The sequence below is a fragment of the Anas acuta genome, chromosome 1 (genome assembly GCF_963932015.1).
Source record: "Anas acuta chromosome 1, bAnaAcu1.1, whole genome shotgun sequence".
NCBI classification, from domain to species: Eukaryota; Metazoa; Chordata; class Aves; order Anseriformes; family Anatidae; genus Anas; species Anas acuta.
The window spans coordinates 120,906,135-120,923,582 of record NC_088979.1 but is presented as its reverse complement, the minus strand read 5'-3'; the positions used below and the strand labels follow the sequence as shown (position 1 = coordinate 120,923,582).

At 46.1% G+C, this 17,448-nt stretch overlaps 1 protein-coding gene across 2 annotated transcripts; it reads right to left on the bottom strand.

Moving 5' to 3' along the window:
* Positions 1-619: 619 nt before the first annotated feature.
* Positions 620-16,308, bottom strand: PLA1A (phospholipase A1 member A). 2 transcript variants are annotated; one of them, XM_068698065.1, is made up of 11 exons: positions 16,006-16,308; positions 14,101-14,302; positions 12,685-12,862; positions 11,368-11,476; positions 8,309-8,410; positions 7,412-7,501; positions 6,544-6,729; positions 5,574-5,663; positions 5,117-5,225; positions 2,056-2,220; positions 620-1,102 (listed from the first exon to the last, which is right to left on the bottom strand). In XM_068698065.1, the coding sequence occupies exons 1-11, from the start codon at positions 16,076-16,078 to the stop codon at positions 1,018-1,020; spliced, it is 1,389 nt and encodes a 462-aa protein (XP_068554166.1). In that variant the 5' UTR covers positions 16,079-16,308; the 3' UTR covers positions 620-1,017. The 2 variants fall into 2 exon arrangements, with proteins under 2 accessions (XP_068554166.1, XP_068554173.1); XM_068698072.1 differs by having other exon boundaries at positions 6,544-6,711; positions 16,006-16,305.
* Between the last annotated feature and the right edge of the window lie 1,140 nt (positions 16,309-17,448).

Here is a 17,448-nt window from a genome sequence, read left to right as displayed (position 1 = left end):
AGATGATCAAAAACAGGTAGAATGGGTAAGGGCTGCTTCTGTATGTGTCTCTTTGATATTGTAGTCTTATACCAGTGATTTCCAGACATTTGCTACTTTTCCATGTCCAAAGGGCAGTGCTGAGTTCCTGGGACTAATTTGTGTTAGGTGGCCCTATAGCTACAATACTCTGATGTCTTCCTGTTACCTTGTCTTCTGGGCAGTTGCTCAAAGCAGTGCAAAATTGCATGGAAGAGCACTCTGTGCTTCTGGTGTCTGCTTCACTTCACGTGAGCTTCAAAGAGAACAAGCCAACAGCCTGAAGAGCTGCACCAGTCCCGCCGTGAGATGGAGATCCACTCCGATTACGTAGCAAGAGGGCTAACAAGAATTGATAGATTCTTACTCTGAAAGCATCTTGCAGGTGGTGCAAGTGAGTTCTTTGCTAAGGAAGTTGTCTAAGCAACTAGGGATGTGGTTTAGCGGTGGGCTTGGTTGTTAGTGCTGGGTGATGGTTGGGCTTGACGATCTGAAGGGTCTTTTCCGACCTATACAATTCTGTGATCCCATAGCACCTCCCAGTTCCAAGGCTAAACCAAAACTGAACTCCCCTTGCTGAGGAGAAGTAATACTTCACACCTTTACTATGAAAACCTCGGGGCGCTTTAATAAAACACAAATGAATCATCCCAGTACTCCCTGTGTAGAAAGAGTGATATCATCTCCTCCTTTCACAGAGATTGAAATCTTGTGATTAAATGACTTGCCCGTCTCTTTCAGAGCTTGGTGCAGAATCTGTGAGATAAAAGTCCTAATTCAGTCTTTTAACTGGGAAGTCTTGCTGCAACAGCTAAGTCTTGTACTCACTGATTTACTGCATGCTACTTTTCCTTGACATTCTCTCCTGAATGCAGGAAGTAAAAAAAAAAAAAAAAAAACGTGGTTCCTTGATGAAAGTATCCTCCGTGAGCAGAGAGAAGCAGTAGGTTTAGGACTCCTTCACAGCTTTGGGAATGCATCCATACTCCAAAAGCCGTGCTAGGCACATGCAGCAGACAGCTGGTAAGAGAGGTCCATGTTGCCATGAAGAGTGAGGTTCCCGGGCAGGCAGAACATGGTCCTGCTGTGGGAAGAGCACAGGGAAGTCAGGCTGTGTTTTAGCAGGCAGGGGTCACTATCCTGACACACGGGCAAAAAAGTTGCTGATAGACCTTTGCTGCTTTGCAAGGGTATGTTGCTGCTTTGCAAGGGTATGGTGAGCACGGAGCTAAGCCTTGGCTGGGCTGAATCAGCTGTAGGGTGGTCTATGGAGCTGTGCCTTCCACCTTTCCACCACCCCCTCCTAGAAGAGCCCTTGCTGCTCGGAGTGCTCCCGGTTTTGTGATGAGGGCATTGTGACCCTGTGCAACTCTGCAGCTTCCCACCCACATCGCAGCCAAGTCCAATGCTTCCAGGGGTGCAGGTTAGCACACCTTCGAGGCAGCGTGCCATGCTGTCCCACTCCTAGGTGGCAAAAAGCCGTGTATCCTGCATGTCCATCCCAGTTTTGGGATGATAATGAGGAATAGTCCTCATGCTCAAGTGTTTTTTACTACTTACATTCCTATGAATGACTATCCCTGTCCAGGCCTGTGATATATTTTGCTGCCTTGTGCCTGACTCTCCTTACAGCCCATCAGGACAGAACCTGAATGTGAGCCAGTCTTCTTTCTGCTTCTGGGTTTTGCTGCTTTGAAGCCTGAAGCCTGCTCAGAAGCAATATGGAAAGGGTTTAATGTGTCAGTATAGACCCTGCTATTTTGCCCTGCTTATGAGAACTTTGGATCTGCAACAGACCTGGTGAGAATGCTCTATTACAGAGGTTATTGTCTCTCTCAGGATGAGAAGGACTTGGCTGCTTCAACTCTGCAGAAGGTAGTTATGGCTGAAGGTGTATACTTATATACATAGGGACACAGAGGGATGGGAGAGACCTCTTTACACATTTATCAAAGCTGGAGAGAGAATGCATCGCTATAAAGCACAAGCTGCATCCCCAGGCTCAGTGGATCCCCGAAAGGTATTCCTGTGACTTACTTCTTATTGAGGGGCAGTGGGGCCGCACAGAACTGGCCGACAATGTGCGACTCATCCTTCTTCCAAAATCGGTTCTTGGGGAGATACTTGAGCACCACGCCATCTACCTCGCAGAGGGGAACCTTGTGGGCCAGCAGCCGCTTGCCCACCTCCTCCTGCTGAGGTCTGCAAGGCAGGGAGAGTGTTCAGTCAGCCTGTGGATGCATCGAAACACTGAGGAAGCTGGGGTATTAACGTGAAACCCTTGCATAAATAAAAGGCTCATCTGTCAAAATAGGGCATTACTCAAGAGCCTGCAACTGAACCTATTCTTACTGGCCTTCCCTCCTTGCTCTACCTCTGTAGGCAGGAGCACTTTGTATAAAATTGCTTCCTTCTGTCACACAATTGCAAAAACTGTTCCCACTACTGTGTATAGATTGAAATGCTACCCGTATTGCTGCAGAGAGGTAAGTGGTGGACAGTAGATAAGGTGAACATGAAATTGTGAATGGCACAGATCAGAACTGATTATTCACCACTTATTCCAGTGCAGGAACCAGGGGTCATCCAATAAAGTGAACAGGTGGTAGGCTTAAAATGACTGCTCAGTGCACAAAATGCCGTTCTGTTCAAGCTGTTAAAATCCTTGCCGTGGGATGTTGTGGATCCTAGAAAGTTTATACGACTGCACGAGTCATAGGAGGGGTCTGGATGAGTTCATAGAAAATAAATGTCGGGAGCTAATAAAGACAAAGAACTCGCCTTTGGCTCTGAGGGTCCCTGAGATGTGTTTAACTGGAAATTGGGAAATAGGGAAACTACCGTGGTGAAGTACTGCAGCATGCCTTTTTATATTCTTCTCTAGGTGTTTGCTTTTGGCCATGTTGAAGGTGGGGTGCTTGGATAGATGGACCTTTGTGCCTAGGAGCACTGTTAAGTAGGCTGAAGAAATCCACTGCTGGGACTGACATTTGGTCAGAGCTCACACCACCTTTGGATGCCTGTGGGACTCTGTCTGACTTCAGAAGCGTGTTTCCGTGGCTATGGAGGAGGATGGCGTGTTACACTGACGTGTAAACAATGCCAGTGCAGCTGGGAAAAGGGCCCTGTAACAAGTTCCTTACTCTGTCAGCCCCACGGCATCTGTGGGGCTTGGGGACGCATCTCTCGAGGGCACTCTGAGCAACGTGTGTGTGGGATAATGGCATCTGGCAGGGTGAGATCAGAACTGATTGAGAAAGGTCAGTGTGAGGCAAGGAATGAGTCACTTGCTGAGGGCATGGGAATGGCTGGACACTCCCAGGTCCCATGTGGTTCCTGGGAACCACGGGATGACACGCAGGTCAGATCACTTAAAATATTCAGTGACAAATCAGTGTCTGAACTGCAGTGTGAGAACCTGCAAAAGATGCCTGTTTGACTCTCTGAGCTTGACTGTACCGGAGGGCTGAGCTTTTCTTGGAGGTGGGGGCAGTTCCTTTGCTTTTTACTCTAGTGTGAGTTAAAAAAGGATATCTTCACATCCACTCCCAAATCTGTAAGTGCATTTAGTCTCCTGCTTCTTAGGAGGGCGCTTAAGTGATTAACGCAGCTGCTGTCCTCCCAGGGCAAGGGTGTCCCTGGATGGCTGTAACTCCGACTCATTAAAACCTGAGGGTACAGTAAAGCCGTGGGATCGCCTGCCCATGTCACTTCCCCGGGCTGTGTCACAGCCTTTCTCTCCAGTGTTCACATGCCTCCTGCTGGACACATATCAAGACAGCTGGAAAAGGAAGTGCTGCAACTTTTCCTGAGAAAACCCACGGGTCCTGACTTTATCTGCGTGCTGTTATTTCCTCCCTTCTGCATCTTTGGAAAAAAGGCAAAGTTGGCCTGCAAGTTTCAAAGGCTGCCTTTGTTTGGACCTGCCTTTGCTTTGTGGAGGGGTTGGACAGACTGACCTCCATCAATCTGGAGCATGAACTCCAAATGGCAGTTTTGGGCTGGAAATCCGTGATCAAGCAGCTGTGTCATGCTGGAGAGCACCCTACAGCAGGCTTCCCCTTCCCCAGTTCTCACCCCTACCTCCTGGTGCACAGGATCACAGCAACACAGCATCGGGTCACAATCTTTTGGCTTAATAATGTCTCTGTGGGATCCATTAGTGGGACCCCTCTGATCTGAGAAGAGCTGGCTGAGGTCTTTAGCAGGCTGCTTTCCTGCTTCCCGAGGGAGCCAGCAATACTGGCTGTCTGCAACATATGCAGCAGTTAGCTGGATGCCCATATGGTGGCTACCAGACAGCCACAGTGGGTAGGAAAGTGTAGGAAGAAGTGACAAATACTTTTTTTTTTTTTTTTTTTTTTTTCTGGGGAACTTCTCTGTGGTGGGGAGATCCCCCTGAGGCAAGGGCTGGGGGAACAGGGCTCTGCATCTCATCTTTTAATTCAGGTATGGTTTGGAGGACGGTGTTGTCAAGTGAAAGATTAGTGTCTACAGATGTGCTCTTGGTCCCCTGTTCACTGAACATTTTCCCTGCATTGGGAGCGTGGGAGCTTTGCTGCGTTACTGCAGAGACAACAAGCTACTGAACACATTTCTGACTGTGCAGGGATGCACTTGTTTCCTCTCTCCAGCTGCAGTCCAAATGGACATCAAGAGAAATGTCTGAGCCATGATGTCCAGTCTGGAATCTGTGGTGGATAGGGTCTTGGTGTAGAGTAGGGTTAATAACTATCTGACAGCGCCTGTGATTTGAATCAGCACCAGGCAAGGGTATGGTGTACAAAAGGAATTATCGTAGCAACACAAAGGTAGGCAAATCTGGGGATCCTGGAACACACCTCCTGCTTCGTGTACTTGTGGACTTAGCCAGGGTTACCGAATAATGGCAACACATACCTGATTCCTGAGAGCATTTAAGGGAAATGTGGAGGGGTTCAAGAAGAAAGGCTGTGCTTCATCACACAGTGACTGTGCTCAGGGAGATGTGCTATCCTTGTGCCTTTCCTGGGCTGGGACAAACATCCTTACACATGGAGGTGGGGAAAAAAAAAAAACACAAACAAAAAACAGGCCAGAAGCATGCACTGTCACTCACATGGTGATCTTCGTGGTGTCCTTGATGCTGTTGCTGTAGAAAGTGATCTCAATGCTGGTGACTACACTTCTTTTCTTCTGCAGTCGGAACTCAACCAGGCTGTGGTGGACTGAGCAAGAGGCAAAGTGTGTGGGAGTGAGTGGCTTGTACCCAGCCTGCCAAAAAAAAAGCCATCCCTAGCTCTCACTCCCTGCTCCCACCAGCACAAAGAAGGTTAAGCAGATTTAAGAAAGAAAATAGCTAATAATAATAATAATAATAATATCCCTAATAATAGCTTTAACACTAATAAATCCATTAGAAAAGGCTTTGCAGGGGAGATATGCAAAGCAATTGATTTCCAGCTATGTGTCTTGTGCCACAGCAGCTGTTTCTGACTGCTTGGCCTCCCTGGACAAGCTGCCTTATTTGGTCAAACCCCTTCTGGCTTTTTTTTTTTTTTTTTTTTGTTACTTACCACAAAACGGGGCTGAAGGACTTGTCATTAAGTATACAACCACTTCCTTGGGCAGCCTTCTCATGCTGACCCCTGCCTGCTCCAGCAGGCCTGCAGGGTGAAACAAAGCCGTGAATAAGACAGAAATAGAAATATGAGCAAGAGGCAAAGTATGTGGGAGTAAGTGGCTTGTACTAGCCATGGCAGGGAAAGCCATGAAGGAGACAGAACAGAAATAGAAATATAAACAGTTCCAATTCGCCTCTGCTCCCCTCTCCCAACCCTGTTGTCCTGGAGGACAGACCCTTCCTTTACACCAGTGCAAATCGGAGCAAACATGGGTTTGTGGTGTCTGTCTGACAGGTTAACAGGCCCTCAGAAAAACTGGATTTCTGGCTCAACTGGGAAGACCTGCACCACTGAGGAGAAGACAAGGTGATTTTGGTAAGGTGGGAAGGGAGTGGCTGGTCTGAAAGCCCCTCAGTGCCAGTCACCAAAGAGCAGCAGAGGATGCTTCCTCTCCTCTTGCCACAGCCCAGTTTCAGAAGCCTAAAAGAGGCAAATACTGCCTTCTGCCAGCCCATCTTTGGTGTGGCCATGGCAGGGATTTATCAGGAGGAAGTGACACAGAGAATGGGACTTCATGCGTGGGCTAAAACTCCCAGCTGCTTCTCTGAACAAGGCACTTTTTGAGCTCGCTGCCCATGTGTTAGGCAGATGATTCTGCAGACTGTCCTTTAACATGCTGGTGGGCCCTGTGAAATGTTTAAAGATCAGAAATGTTCAAGACACCGCTGTTTTACCTCAGACAATACATGAGCTTCTGGCTTCTCCGCAGAAGCCTGAAAATGAAACAGCTTCTCACTATCCCCAGAGGGATCCCAAGCAAACCCTGCTCAGAGAAATCTGAATCGTGTGCTGCGGTCTGCACTGACACCCAGCAGGAATGTATCGTCCCCTGCTCTGTGAAGGCCTCATGCTGGTACCGTACCTATTCTGGGACAGGAGAACAGGAAGGGATCATCACAGTCCAGGCAGTGGCCATTCAAAAAATCCTGATGACTGGAGCAAGGGAACGCCACGACGGGACAGGAGTGTTTCAAGGCACTGACATAGAGATGCACTGCCCTCATGTGATCGCAGATCAGATACTTGTAGCCTGTAAGAAGAAAGTCACCTAGAGAAAAGCAGCAGTGAGCCTTTCAGTCGATTTGGGTCTTTCTGCAATTTCCTAAGGAATGGAAAATCAAGAAACACCAATTCTGCAGCCATCCCCTCTCCATGAATAACATTTTGTAGAGCACCTCTGTGGCTACAAACTGTGACCCCAGGTGTGGGAATTGAGGTGCCTTGAGGCATCCCTTGTAACATGGCCCTCAATGGAGCTGGCTCATCCAGAAAGTATTTGAATATTTATCCACACTATTTACTGCGTGAGGTCCTACTCTCTAGAAGGAAAAGGCAGTAATCTTACAAGCTGTCTAAGCCTGCAGCATGAAAAGAAAAAGAAGCTTTTGCTGGTAGCAAAGAGCCCTTCTAACAAAAGTGCTTTTTTTGTTGTTGTTGATATAAGCTCTGCTGGTGTTAGGTGGTGTGGGCTCAAACAGAAGTGTCACCAAAATCACATCTCTTGACAGCAGGTGCTGCCAAGACACTTGACCTGCACGTGATTTTAGTTTCAGCTCCTTTCTGTGCTGCTCAGAGGAGATGTGGGCTGTGAAGCTCTGCTGCCATGTGTCTTTATGTGTTGTCTTGCTTTGATATCTTCTCTGACTGTAGCAGGAGCTGGTTGCCAAACAGCATTTTCAGACTGCTAAACGACCATGAAGGCTCTTTGCTTGGCCAAAGAGTGCTCTCACCTGCAGAGATGAATCGGGGGCATCCGGGCTGATCTTTGCCTCCATTGACGAAATAATCGATGTGGCCTACAGGGATCCGGATCCCGAAATCTGAAAGCAGGTGAAATGCCACTTCATTCTTATGCTTGGCTCTTCTGTAAGATACACCCTACATGGTGTTTGACAGCCCCATAACTGGTTGAAAATTAGTAGTGCTGGACCCAGCTTCCCCATGTCTTTTTTTTTTCTTTTTTTTTTTTCCTCCACACAGCAAGAACACGTTCCCTGTTCCCTCCCAGACGCCTGCATTGTGCAGTTCATGTCATCACCAGGTTTCCTGCACGGAGCAGAGAGTGCTCCAGGACCTGCCACCAAAACGACTGGCGACTTTGGCTTCATCATCATCCCCATCCCTCATCTTCTTGACCCTGTGACCACAATCTTCATGGAAGATTATAAGGTGTGACTGAGAGTTATGTTGGTGGAGATTTTTGTGATCTCCGGGTAAAAGGTATGACTGAAGGGCACCACATAGTTGTGTTTTTTTTTGTTTGTTTGTTTTTTTTCACATTCTACCTAGCAGACCCTAAGTGCTTTGGAAATGTTACTCTGTTGGCACCTTTCTGATGTCATATGAGCAAAAGCAAAGCGAGACTAGACATGTAAATTCCTTCCAGGTGGTAAAAACCACACTGAGCTTCTGCTGCGGTAATTCACTCTGCTGTTAAAGGTTAAGGAAGAAGTTTTTGCTCTAAGATAGCCAGCAAATATTAGATAGCCTATCTAATCAAGGAATATCCTCAGACTGAACCTGAACTCATAGTCATCTGTTGTAAATGGGACAATGACCTACGTGGTCTTTAGCAATAACAATGGCAGGAGGAACAGACGTGCAGAAGAGGATGGAAAGCAGCTTACTGTCAGCATCTGTATGAATGGCTTCCACAAAAAGGGCATCCCCAGGGTCCAGGCGTTCCTCCAGGCTGGCTCTGGTGTACTTTGGGCCTGCAGGATCCAGGCCTGCAACGAAATAAAAGGATGTGGACCTCTTAAAGTGGATACAGAGAAGGGCCACGAATATCATCAGAGGGCTGGAGAACATCTTCTGTGAAGAAAGGCTGAGAGAGTTGGGGTTATTCATCTTGAAGAGGAGGCTCTGGGGAGACCTCATTGCAGCCTTTCAGTACTAAAGGGGGCTTATAAAAAAGATGCAGAGCAACTTTTTGCCCAGGCAGATAATGATAGGACAAGGGTGAATGGTTTTAAACTAAAAGAGGGGAGAATTAGATGAGATGTTAGGAGGAAATTCTTTACAAGAAGTGTTCCTCAGACCCTCTCTTTCTTATTTCTGGACCAGTTATTTTATGCAAAACTTTTAAAATGTTGCCAGGCAGAGGTGATGAATTATTCCCACATCACACTGATTATGGTCCAGAAAGACTTCTGTCCTCACTAAATTCCACTGCAGCTTCCTTACCTTGTCCTCCACTGCTCCCAGACATCCACTTCCACGAAGCAGTTCTGTACCAAACAGCCCACAAAGCCTCAAGTTTTTTAGGCTGTAAAGCCATGACTGAGCTTCAGATACCTCTGATAGAGTGGCTACAGGGTGTCTTTTGGATTTTCAGTGAAAGTGAATCAAACTTCTAGCACCTTTCTTAATTGTACTGTCATCTGCATTAGGGCTACAGTCTGAGAAATGTTACCGGAGATCTTGAGTTAGGTGATGAATTTAGCATCCTAGGTGTTAATCAATCCAAGCATTAAAAAGGTTCAGTACTATCAAACTTCCTTAAAACAGAGAGACTTCTGAGCCCCCTCTCCACAAAGTCAAGTTCTCAAGCAGCAACCCATATTTTTGCCTAAAAAATATGGATGCTCCTAGAACAAATTCTGAAAAGCCAAAAGAATACGGAAAATTATCCTTGACAGTATCATGGAACAAGTGAAATATCATGTTTTTGTTCTGGCTGAGGTTTATCTTGCTCCCTTTGTCTAGGAAAATAATATCACAAAATTTCTTTCACTCTCCAGGCAACAACAGAAGAAGCAGCTCTGCTCCCTGTACCACAGCTCTCGTCCTCAGAGTTGGCCAGTTTCACTGCCTTGGCCTCAGTCCCATTAATTCTCTATGGAGAAGGTGGTATCAACAAAATACGAACTGACATGTTGCATTTGTGTGGGGGATGGAGGAGGAGGGGAATGGAAAGAAGAAGAAGAAAAAAATCCCTATTCTATCTAAAAATAAAAGCTGTCAAAGGGACAAGTGCTCAGAAGAATGCACTGATTTTTTTTTTCCTTTTTTTTTTTTTTTTTTGGTTGGTCTTGTCCAATACAGAAAGCTGAGAGGTTCCCTGTCCACTTCTACAGACCAAACTTTAGTCAAAGGCTTTAAGAGAGGCTTAGAAGAGTTATTCAGTACAGCTTAAAGTTCTTCCTAAGAAGGGAGGAGCACTTAATATGAACAGCAGCCAATTCTAGCTCAGCTCCAAGGCAAGCACCTTTCTACCCTCTGTTCCCTACACCAGCCTCCTCCAAGCATGGAATCATCGAATCCCTTTGGCTGGAAAGACCCTTAAGGTCATCACGTCCAACCATCACCTAATGTACACCCTGTACTATTCACTGTAGCTGTACTGTGTGCAGCTAGATTCCCTCAGGCTTCCTCTTTTCCATTTAAAGAACTGAAACAAATTGCTCTTCAGCAATTTTGGAAACGGGCAGTTCATTCAAGTTCCTGTAGCATTTGTTTTCTTGCACAAGGAGATGTCCACAAGAACAGGCGTGACTTCAAGAAACTCACTGCACAGAAACAGCCCGTCTTCTGACGTCCAAGATATTCATTCTGATTTTTACTTCACAGCTCCTTCTAGGTGGCTGAACACACTTCAGCAAGTTATGGCTCTGGAACCACATTTCTCTGTGTGTGTGTGTGTGTGTGTGTGTGTGTGGAAAGAGGCAGAAGATGAGATCAGAACAGACACATTTTGGGTCTAATTCCACCTGTCTTCAGGCTCTTAAATCTGAACTGGAGCCTGCAATGCCCAGTGTAGTGTGCCTTTGAAGTCACAGGGCAATCAGGATTGTAGAAGTGTCTTCTAGTACAGCTAAAAATAAATGAAATAAATAAACCTACAAAGTTTTTATTTATCCTTGAGGGGTACCTCTGTGAGGCAGCCCACTGTGGGCTGAAGCAGGCTGCAAGCCATGTTCTGTCTGTCTGTTCCTCCTTGGTGGAGTTTTCCCTCCTACCAAAATGAATTTCCAGCCCTGGAGTTTCCCCAGACTTGACAAACCCTCAGTTTGATGTAGAAGGCAGCCTTGCTTTAAGTTGGAGGTTGGACTGGAGACCTTCTAAGGTCACTTCTCACCCAAATAATTGTGTCTCTGTTCCTGCTCCCTACCTAAAAGACTGCAGGGCCCTGCATGGATGAAAAGGTCTACATGCCACAACCAGCCTCTAACCATCTTCCTCTGTAATTCCCCCACTGCAACCTCTTCCTCACATCCAGAATTTTTTCTGTCTGTGTTCAAGGCCAGCTCTGATTTGGTATACCACTGGGTGACCTTAGACCCTGTGGAAACAGCTGACTTGTGAGAAAACAGCAAGAAGCTTCATTTGGGGGGTCCCCACCTTGTCTCAGGCTCTTGCCTTTGATCCTTGCCTGAGCTGTGTTGTAAGGATGCCATGCCCAGCCCCGTACTTTGCTGACCCTACCCTTCTCTTGATGGTTGGGCTTCCTGGCTTGGCCTTGGCCTTGCGCTACAGATTTGCCTGGATTGTGGATGATGCTGGTTCCTGCCACGGGACCGATTTACTCTTCTTGTCCAGGTATGGTAGGACTGTGTCCCTTGTCAGCTTGGATTTAATGAGCCTTCGTGCAGTTAAAAGATCACGGTGGATGACTCCCCTTCCCTGCTCTTCCTTTCTCTCCCCCGAACAAGAAATGAAGGCCCAAGCCTCAGTTTGATGATACCTGTTATCCGTCCCAGCTGACCGCCGTGGAAGTGCCCAACCAGGCCCGCGACGTGCGCACCGAGGCTCACGCCGATGATGTGGATGGATGTCCCTGAGACTCCCAGGGCCTGCAGATGGATGATACAAATCAGTATTTCTGCAGGAGGTAGGTGAAATACCCTGTCCAAGCCCACTCAGCAACTCCAGAACATGTGGGTTGTGCCCATACCCTGATTATTAAGAGTATATTTTCAGAGAAAAAGGGCTGAACTGTCAGGTAAAGCACGGCCACTGAGACATGATGTGAGATGACCCCATGCAGAGGAACCCAGAGGAACCACACAATGGTACTGCACATGGTGCTGGACACCACAGGGATGAGATGAACAATCCTGCCTTCGAGATATGTGTGGCTACATCTTGCAGCAGTACTGAGGCTTATGAGAAGCCAAATGTAGTCTCCTGTGGTGTCGTGTAGTGGGAGAGGCTGGGCAGAAATTGTCCTTAAGTAGCTGGGCTAGGGTTCAGCACAGGCACAGGATGGATGGTAGGGATCATGCTGCAGCCCAGTCATTTGTTCACTGTGTGACCTAATCAGTAAAAGGGGTGACAGCCCTCTTCCCCCTTTCCTTTTCCCCTCCTTTTCACCCCATCCTCCTGATCACAGAACCATAGAATCACAGATTGCTGCTCGAATTGTTGCTGTATTTCTGGATAGGAAAGTGTGACTGCACACTGTGGTGCCTACCCAGGAACTCCCATGCTCTGTGGTCAGGTTCTAGAGCGAAATCATTACGCAGAGAGTTTATGCATGGCTGGTAAATATAAAGATGTGACATCCTCATTGCATAAGTGCTGTTCAGCTGTGCTGTGCATGAGCAAAATAGGGCACAGCTGGGGATTTCCAGATACTAGGAAGTGTATCTGAAACCCAAAGCAAATATAAAATAGCATCAAATCCCACACCCTCAGCTTACTGGAAAAAAAAATGAGTTGAAGAAGAAGACTGCCCAGTGAAGTACAGACCTGAGATAACCCAAGGCATCCACCAGGCTCACCCTGGGCTGGAGAGGCAGCTGACAACTAGGAAGTTTTCCCATAAAAATCTCAAAATCAAGAGAAAGAAGAAAAACAGTGGCATGGTAAAGGCTGGACTGAGAGAGAGGGGAAAAGTAAAAAAGAAAAAAATCTTTAGCACTACACAGTGCTCACTCTGGAATAAAGAGCTCACTTGCCCAGCTCCTGGGGACAGCAGGTTGGGAGCAACTCTCTGGATTGTCTGCATGAGTGGTGTTCTGTGACCGTGCTTCCCCACTGGGAAAGCACAGGAGCTTACCAGGAGCTTGCTGATGAAACGTGAGATGGAGAGGGCCAGCTGTGTGACATTATCCACTGCGGAGTAATAGGCTCCAGTAGACCCATGAACCCAGTCCACCACAATCACGTTCACCTGGCTTGTGTGCAGGATGGCACGGACAAGCCCTTCGATCCAGGAAGGTTTGGTGCCCAAAGCCCTGAGGAGTCATCAGAAACAGGTACGTTAGGTGTCTTCCAAACTAGGACACGTGCCAATTTGTTGTTCACTGGTGCTGGAGTTTCACGTGTCTTGGTGTAGGCTGCCAGATAGTTGCTGAAAGGTTTTGTAATAAGCATTTTTCAGAACGGGCTGATTCAGAAAGGAACCAAAGGAGGGAAACATCTGTAGGGCTCAGGCTCTGATCCTGGTCTTGGTGTGATGCTTCAGTCAGCCACCACAGAGCCCACCTCGGGTAAGAGAACTGGCTGGGAACACCTGGTCCTGCTCTGCTACCAACTGGCTGGGAGTCCTCGGTCAAATCACTTAGTCTGTCACTGCTACAATTCCTCCTCTGAAGGTGATTTAAAACCAAACAACAACAACTCTACCCAAGAATACCAGGAAAACTGAGGAGGCTGTATCCTACCAAATTCCCCTAATACCACTAGGGTTGGGGGTGTGCTGTGTCATGTGAGGCAACAGTTGGTTTCCTGAAAAGACCCTGCGACTCCTTGCGTGGTCTCATCCTGGATATCTATGCACTTTTCCTTCAGGCTTTTGTACATCAAACCAAGTAACAATACATGGTCACACTGGGCTGAAAAATGGCACAGTAAAATAAACTGGCAATACGGTGACAGATTAAAAAACCTTGGTTTACATCCCTACATTTTCAAGATTAGAGGGACTGTGTGCCTGCAGGGCTCCTAAATGCCTGAGTGATCCAAGGAGTTGAAGAACCAGGACATGAGCTGCAAGGAGACAATTTAAATGGAAAAGGATCTTAAAGAATCATAAATGGATCTTCTTAAAAAGAAATGTTGAAATTGGTGAGGGGAGGGGAGGGAAAGGGAAGGGAAGGGAAGGGAAAAGAGAAAGAAAATAATTTCCTAATTTCTTCTGGCTCCAAAAAAAAGGAAATACACAAAAAAAGTAGGCAGCTGGTCACAGACTAAAGGACTTAATTTTGTGTTGGAAAGAGGATTGTTGGCAGGATTTTCCATGTCTTTGGCCCTGTCCTACCAAGTCTCCCTGGCAAGTCTCAGATACGGTTTGGTGCTGAGCAGTCCAGGCTCTGCTCTTAGCTTGTGTTTCACACGCAGTCATTGCTGGGGAGACTAAAATTATCACATGGGCAGGAGGTTTCTCTGCCAGCCCCATGCTGTGCTTGGGAATGCCCACTCGGTGTTTAGTTGATGAGTACAAACTTAGCCACGATGCTCTGCTTTCTCTCACCTGAAGCCATGGATTATGATCTTGGTTTCCAGGCTGCTGTTGAAGCTGGTGTCCTCGATGCCATCATCAGCTAAAATGAGTTCCCCACAGCTGGGGTTCGAGGGGGTGAAGAGAAGAAACTGGACATTAAGTTTCCTGCCGTGTAGGAGATTTGCTCGCTGGAAGTCAGCACACTGATGCCATGAGGTTCTGTTTGCGTTCCCTGCAATGGGAGGGGGTGAGAAGCATTGTTTGGCCTGTGTCTGTGTGATGGAAGAAAAAAGCTTATTCTGACTCACTAGGAAAATAAAGATAGCAATTTGGTTTGTATTAATAAAGAGTGAAAGGATAGGATATAAATTAAAACCAGTCTGGAAAACAGGTCTGATCTGCTGAATCTTTTTCTGCCCTTTTATGGAATTTCAGCATTGGCTCAGGAAGATAAATGTGGATGTCACGATAAATTTGACTTCCGAGAATTGTTTTACTGAGACACGAATTTATTTATTTATTTCCATATCAGCTGTGTCCACCAGCAGCTAAGTACATTTATGAGCTGGCTATTAGATCTTAAAGAATAATAATAATAATAAAAAAAAAGGTTGCCAATCCCCCACTGAATGCGTAGTTCTCTTCCAGTTTTTCTTGGGTAGAAGGTGTGAGTCTAACTGACATTTGTATCAAAAATGCAGAAATAAATATGAGAATGCTGGTGACAAAACCTGTCAGTGACAATCAATTTACAGGATGAAAATGTTTTATGGGAAGGAAAAGGCAGCAGCTGGACAGGACTTTCATCTGGATAGAAAAAAAAAATGAAACACAAGACAAAATAACAACACCTCAAACCAGTAGATAGTACAAAATTGGGCAAATTTTGACTATAAATGAAGCAAGGAGATGCAGAGCAGTATGTATGGCTAGGCAGTGGCACAAGTTACCCAGCGAAGAGCTGCATTATCTATCATTTGGCATTTCAGGGGACTGGCTGCTATTCTGGAGGGGTTGTAGAAGGCAAGATATTGGAATGCCTGAAGGACTAACGGGATGAAACTTATTAACCCATGATGAGCAGGAAGCCAAACAATTGATTAAATGGTCCCTTCTGATCTAAAAAATGTTTACTCTATGAACTGGCATCATGCTGAAATATCAATGCATGCCCCTTCCCTTTTCTGGATTGGAGGAAGTGGAGCAGCCTCGAATCCGCATGTAAAATTAAATAAATAAATAGGAAATAATAATAAAAATAAACAATCAGCTTCCTAGCCACTGCCTGTTCCCACAGAAGATATTCTACAGCAGCTGGGTGGAACATGGCCTAAGGTTTAGCACAAAGAAATGAAATCCAACACTCCCGATTTCCCCTCGTGGGATGTGGATGTTCCCTTGCTGTTGTTTATTTAGGTGTTCCTGGGGACTGAAGGGAAAAGGGAAAGAGTTGTTCTCTGAAATCAGTTGAGAAATACTGCCGCTCATGAGCCAGCTTCTCCTGAAAGGGTGCACTGAGTGAAAGCATGGTGCGTGTCCAGAATGGCGTCAGGCGAGGGGGGTTGTGAGTAAAAAAAAGATCACAACTAACCAGAGAAATGCTAAGTGCAGCCTCTGTTTATTTTCTTTCATCTCCTGCATATTCTGCTTGCTCAGCTTGCAAAGGAGGAGGTGCCATGTCCAGAGGTCAAGTGGTCTGTTTTGCACCTCCTCACACTTCAGAGCAATCCTGGATCATTCTTTTAAATTAAGTTAGTGGAGTGAAATCGGTGAGACAGCTCCGATCAAAGCATAGGAAAAGAAAGGACCTATTCTCGTGGCATCTAGCTAGATTATAGGAAGGACCTCTTGAAACACGGGCCCTGTTCAGAATTGAAATCAGGCCCTTCTACGTAAAGCCTTAAATCCCTTGCCAAGCACTCATGTCTTTCTTACCTGCTTGTGCTGAACTAAGCAGCAAGGTGACAGCAAGAACGAAGAGGGGTTTTCTCTTTGGATCCTCAACCATCTTCGTGTTAGTCCACTACAAGTATGAGGGTTGTACACGGAAAAAAGAGATGTGGTGGGCTGGTCAATCGGCTTGCCTCTGTCAATGATCAACTAGGCCGTTTCTTTTGGGAAAAAAAGGGGGCAGGTGCAATCACCTCTGCTCTTGTTTGGCCATTAGACAAAGTCTGTGTCAGCAGAGGGCTTCACTGATATTTTGGTTGAAAAAGACGCTGACACCCCTTTCCTTCCGACTTCCCTTTCCTGAAGGCAAAATTAGTGCCTCAGAAATCAGCTAGTGAGACTGGTTGCAGCAAACAACAGACAGGGCTTTATTCTTGTCACCTAGCCCTGCCTCCTGGGCCCTCCCTGGGGACACGGATTAGTTACAAGGTCTCAGAATATGCCAGTGCCAGGAAGGCTTGTAGCAGAGCCTTGCATCTGACTGTTCTCCTCTTGCATTGCTGTTTCTTTCCAGTTGTCCTGAGACATGGTGGGACAGCTCCCATGTGGAATGTGGTCATGGATGGGTATGTCCTGCTCAGGAAAGACAGGCCAGATGCTCTTTACGTGAAAGAGCATCTACATTGTATTGAGTACATGTACAGGGGTGGATGAGGAGCGAGGTGAGAGTCTGTGGGTGAGAATTTAGGGGCAGGCTGGCATGGGGCGCACTGTTGTGGGTGTCTACTACAGGCCATGAGATCAGGATGAGGAAGCTGATAAGGCCTTCTACAGGCAGCTGAGAGCAGCCTCGCGAACACAGGCCCTGGTTATTGTGGGGGATTTTAATTACCCTGACATTTGCTGGAGGGCCTGCTCAGCCAGCCATCCGCAGTCCAGGAGGTTCCTTCAGTGTATCGATGATAACTTCCTGATGCAAATGGTGGACGTGCCAAAATGAGCCAAAATGGAGCTCCTAAAGAAAATCTGTGAACGCTTTCTTTTTTTTTTTTTTAATTAGTTTTTAATTTATTATTTTTTTATTTTTTTTTAATTGTTATTTTTAATTATTTTAATTATTATTTTTTAAATTATTTTAATTATTATTTTTTAATTTAAAAACAGGGTAATAAGCTCTGCTCTTTGTGGTAGGATGTAACTGTTACTCTTTGCCAAGCCCTAAGGCAATTTTGAAAAGCCACGTATCATAAAGTAGGCATTGGTTTTACAGCCTTCGAGTAAAGCACACCTTACAGTCAAGATGTGCAGATCTGATTTTTTTTTTCCACTACTACGCGCATTTGCAGAGTTGTTAAACAACATCCTGGTATGCTAAAAAAACACATCTTCATAGAATTGAAAATTCTGTTGCCTTAGCAGCTGTGTTTTTTTTTTTTTTTTTTTTTTTTCTTTCTGTAATCTCAGATTTAGTAAATTCAGGAAACTTTT

Excerpts from the sequence above, each read along its gene's own strand:
- PLA1A (XM_068698065.1), bottom strand. The coding sequence starts at position 16,078 with ATGGTTGAGGATCCAAAGAGAAAACCCCTCTTCGTTCTTGCTGTCACC. Across the intron at positions 5,664-6,543 it reads GTTCTCCTGTCCCAGAATAG|GCCTGCTGGAGCAGGCAGGG; the intron begins GTACGGTACCAG and ends TTCACCCTGCAG. Across the intron at positions 1,103-2,055 it reads CCACTGCCCCTCAATAAGAA|CAGGACCATGTTCTGCCTGC; the intron begins GTAAGTCACAGG and ends CTCTTCCCACAG.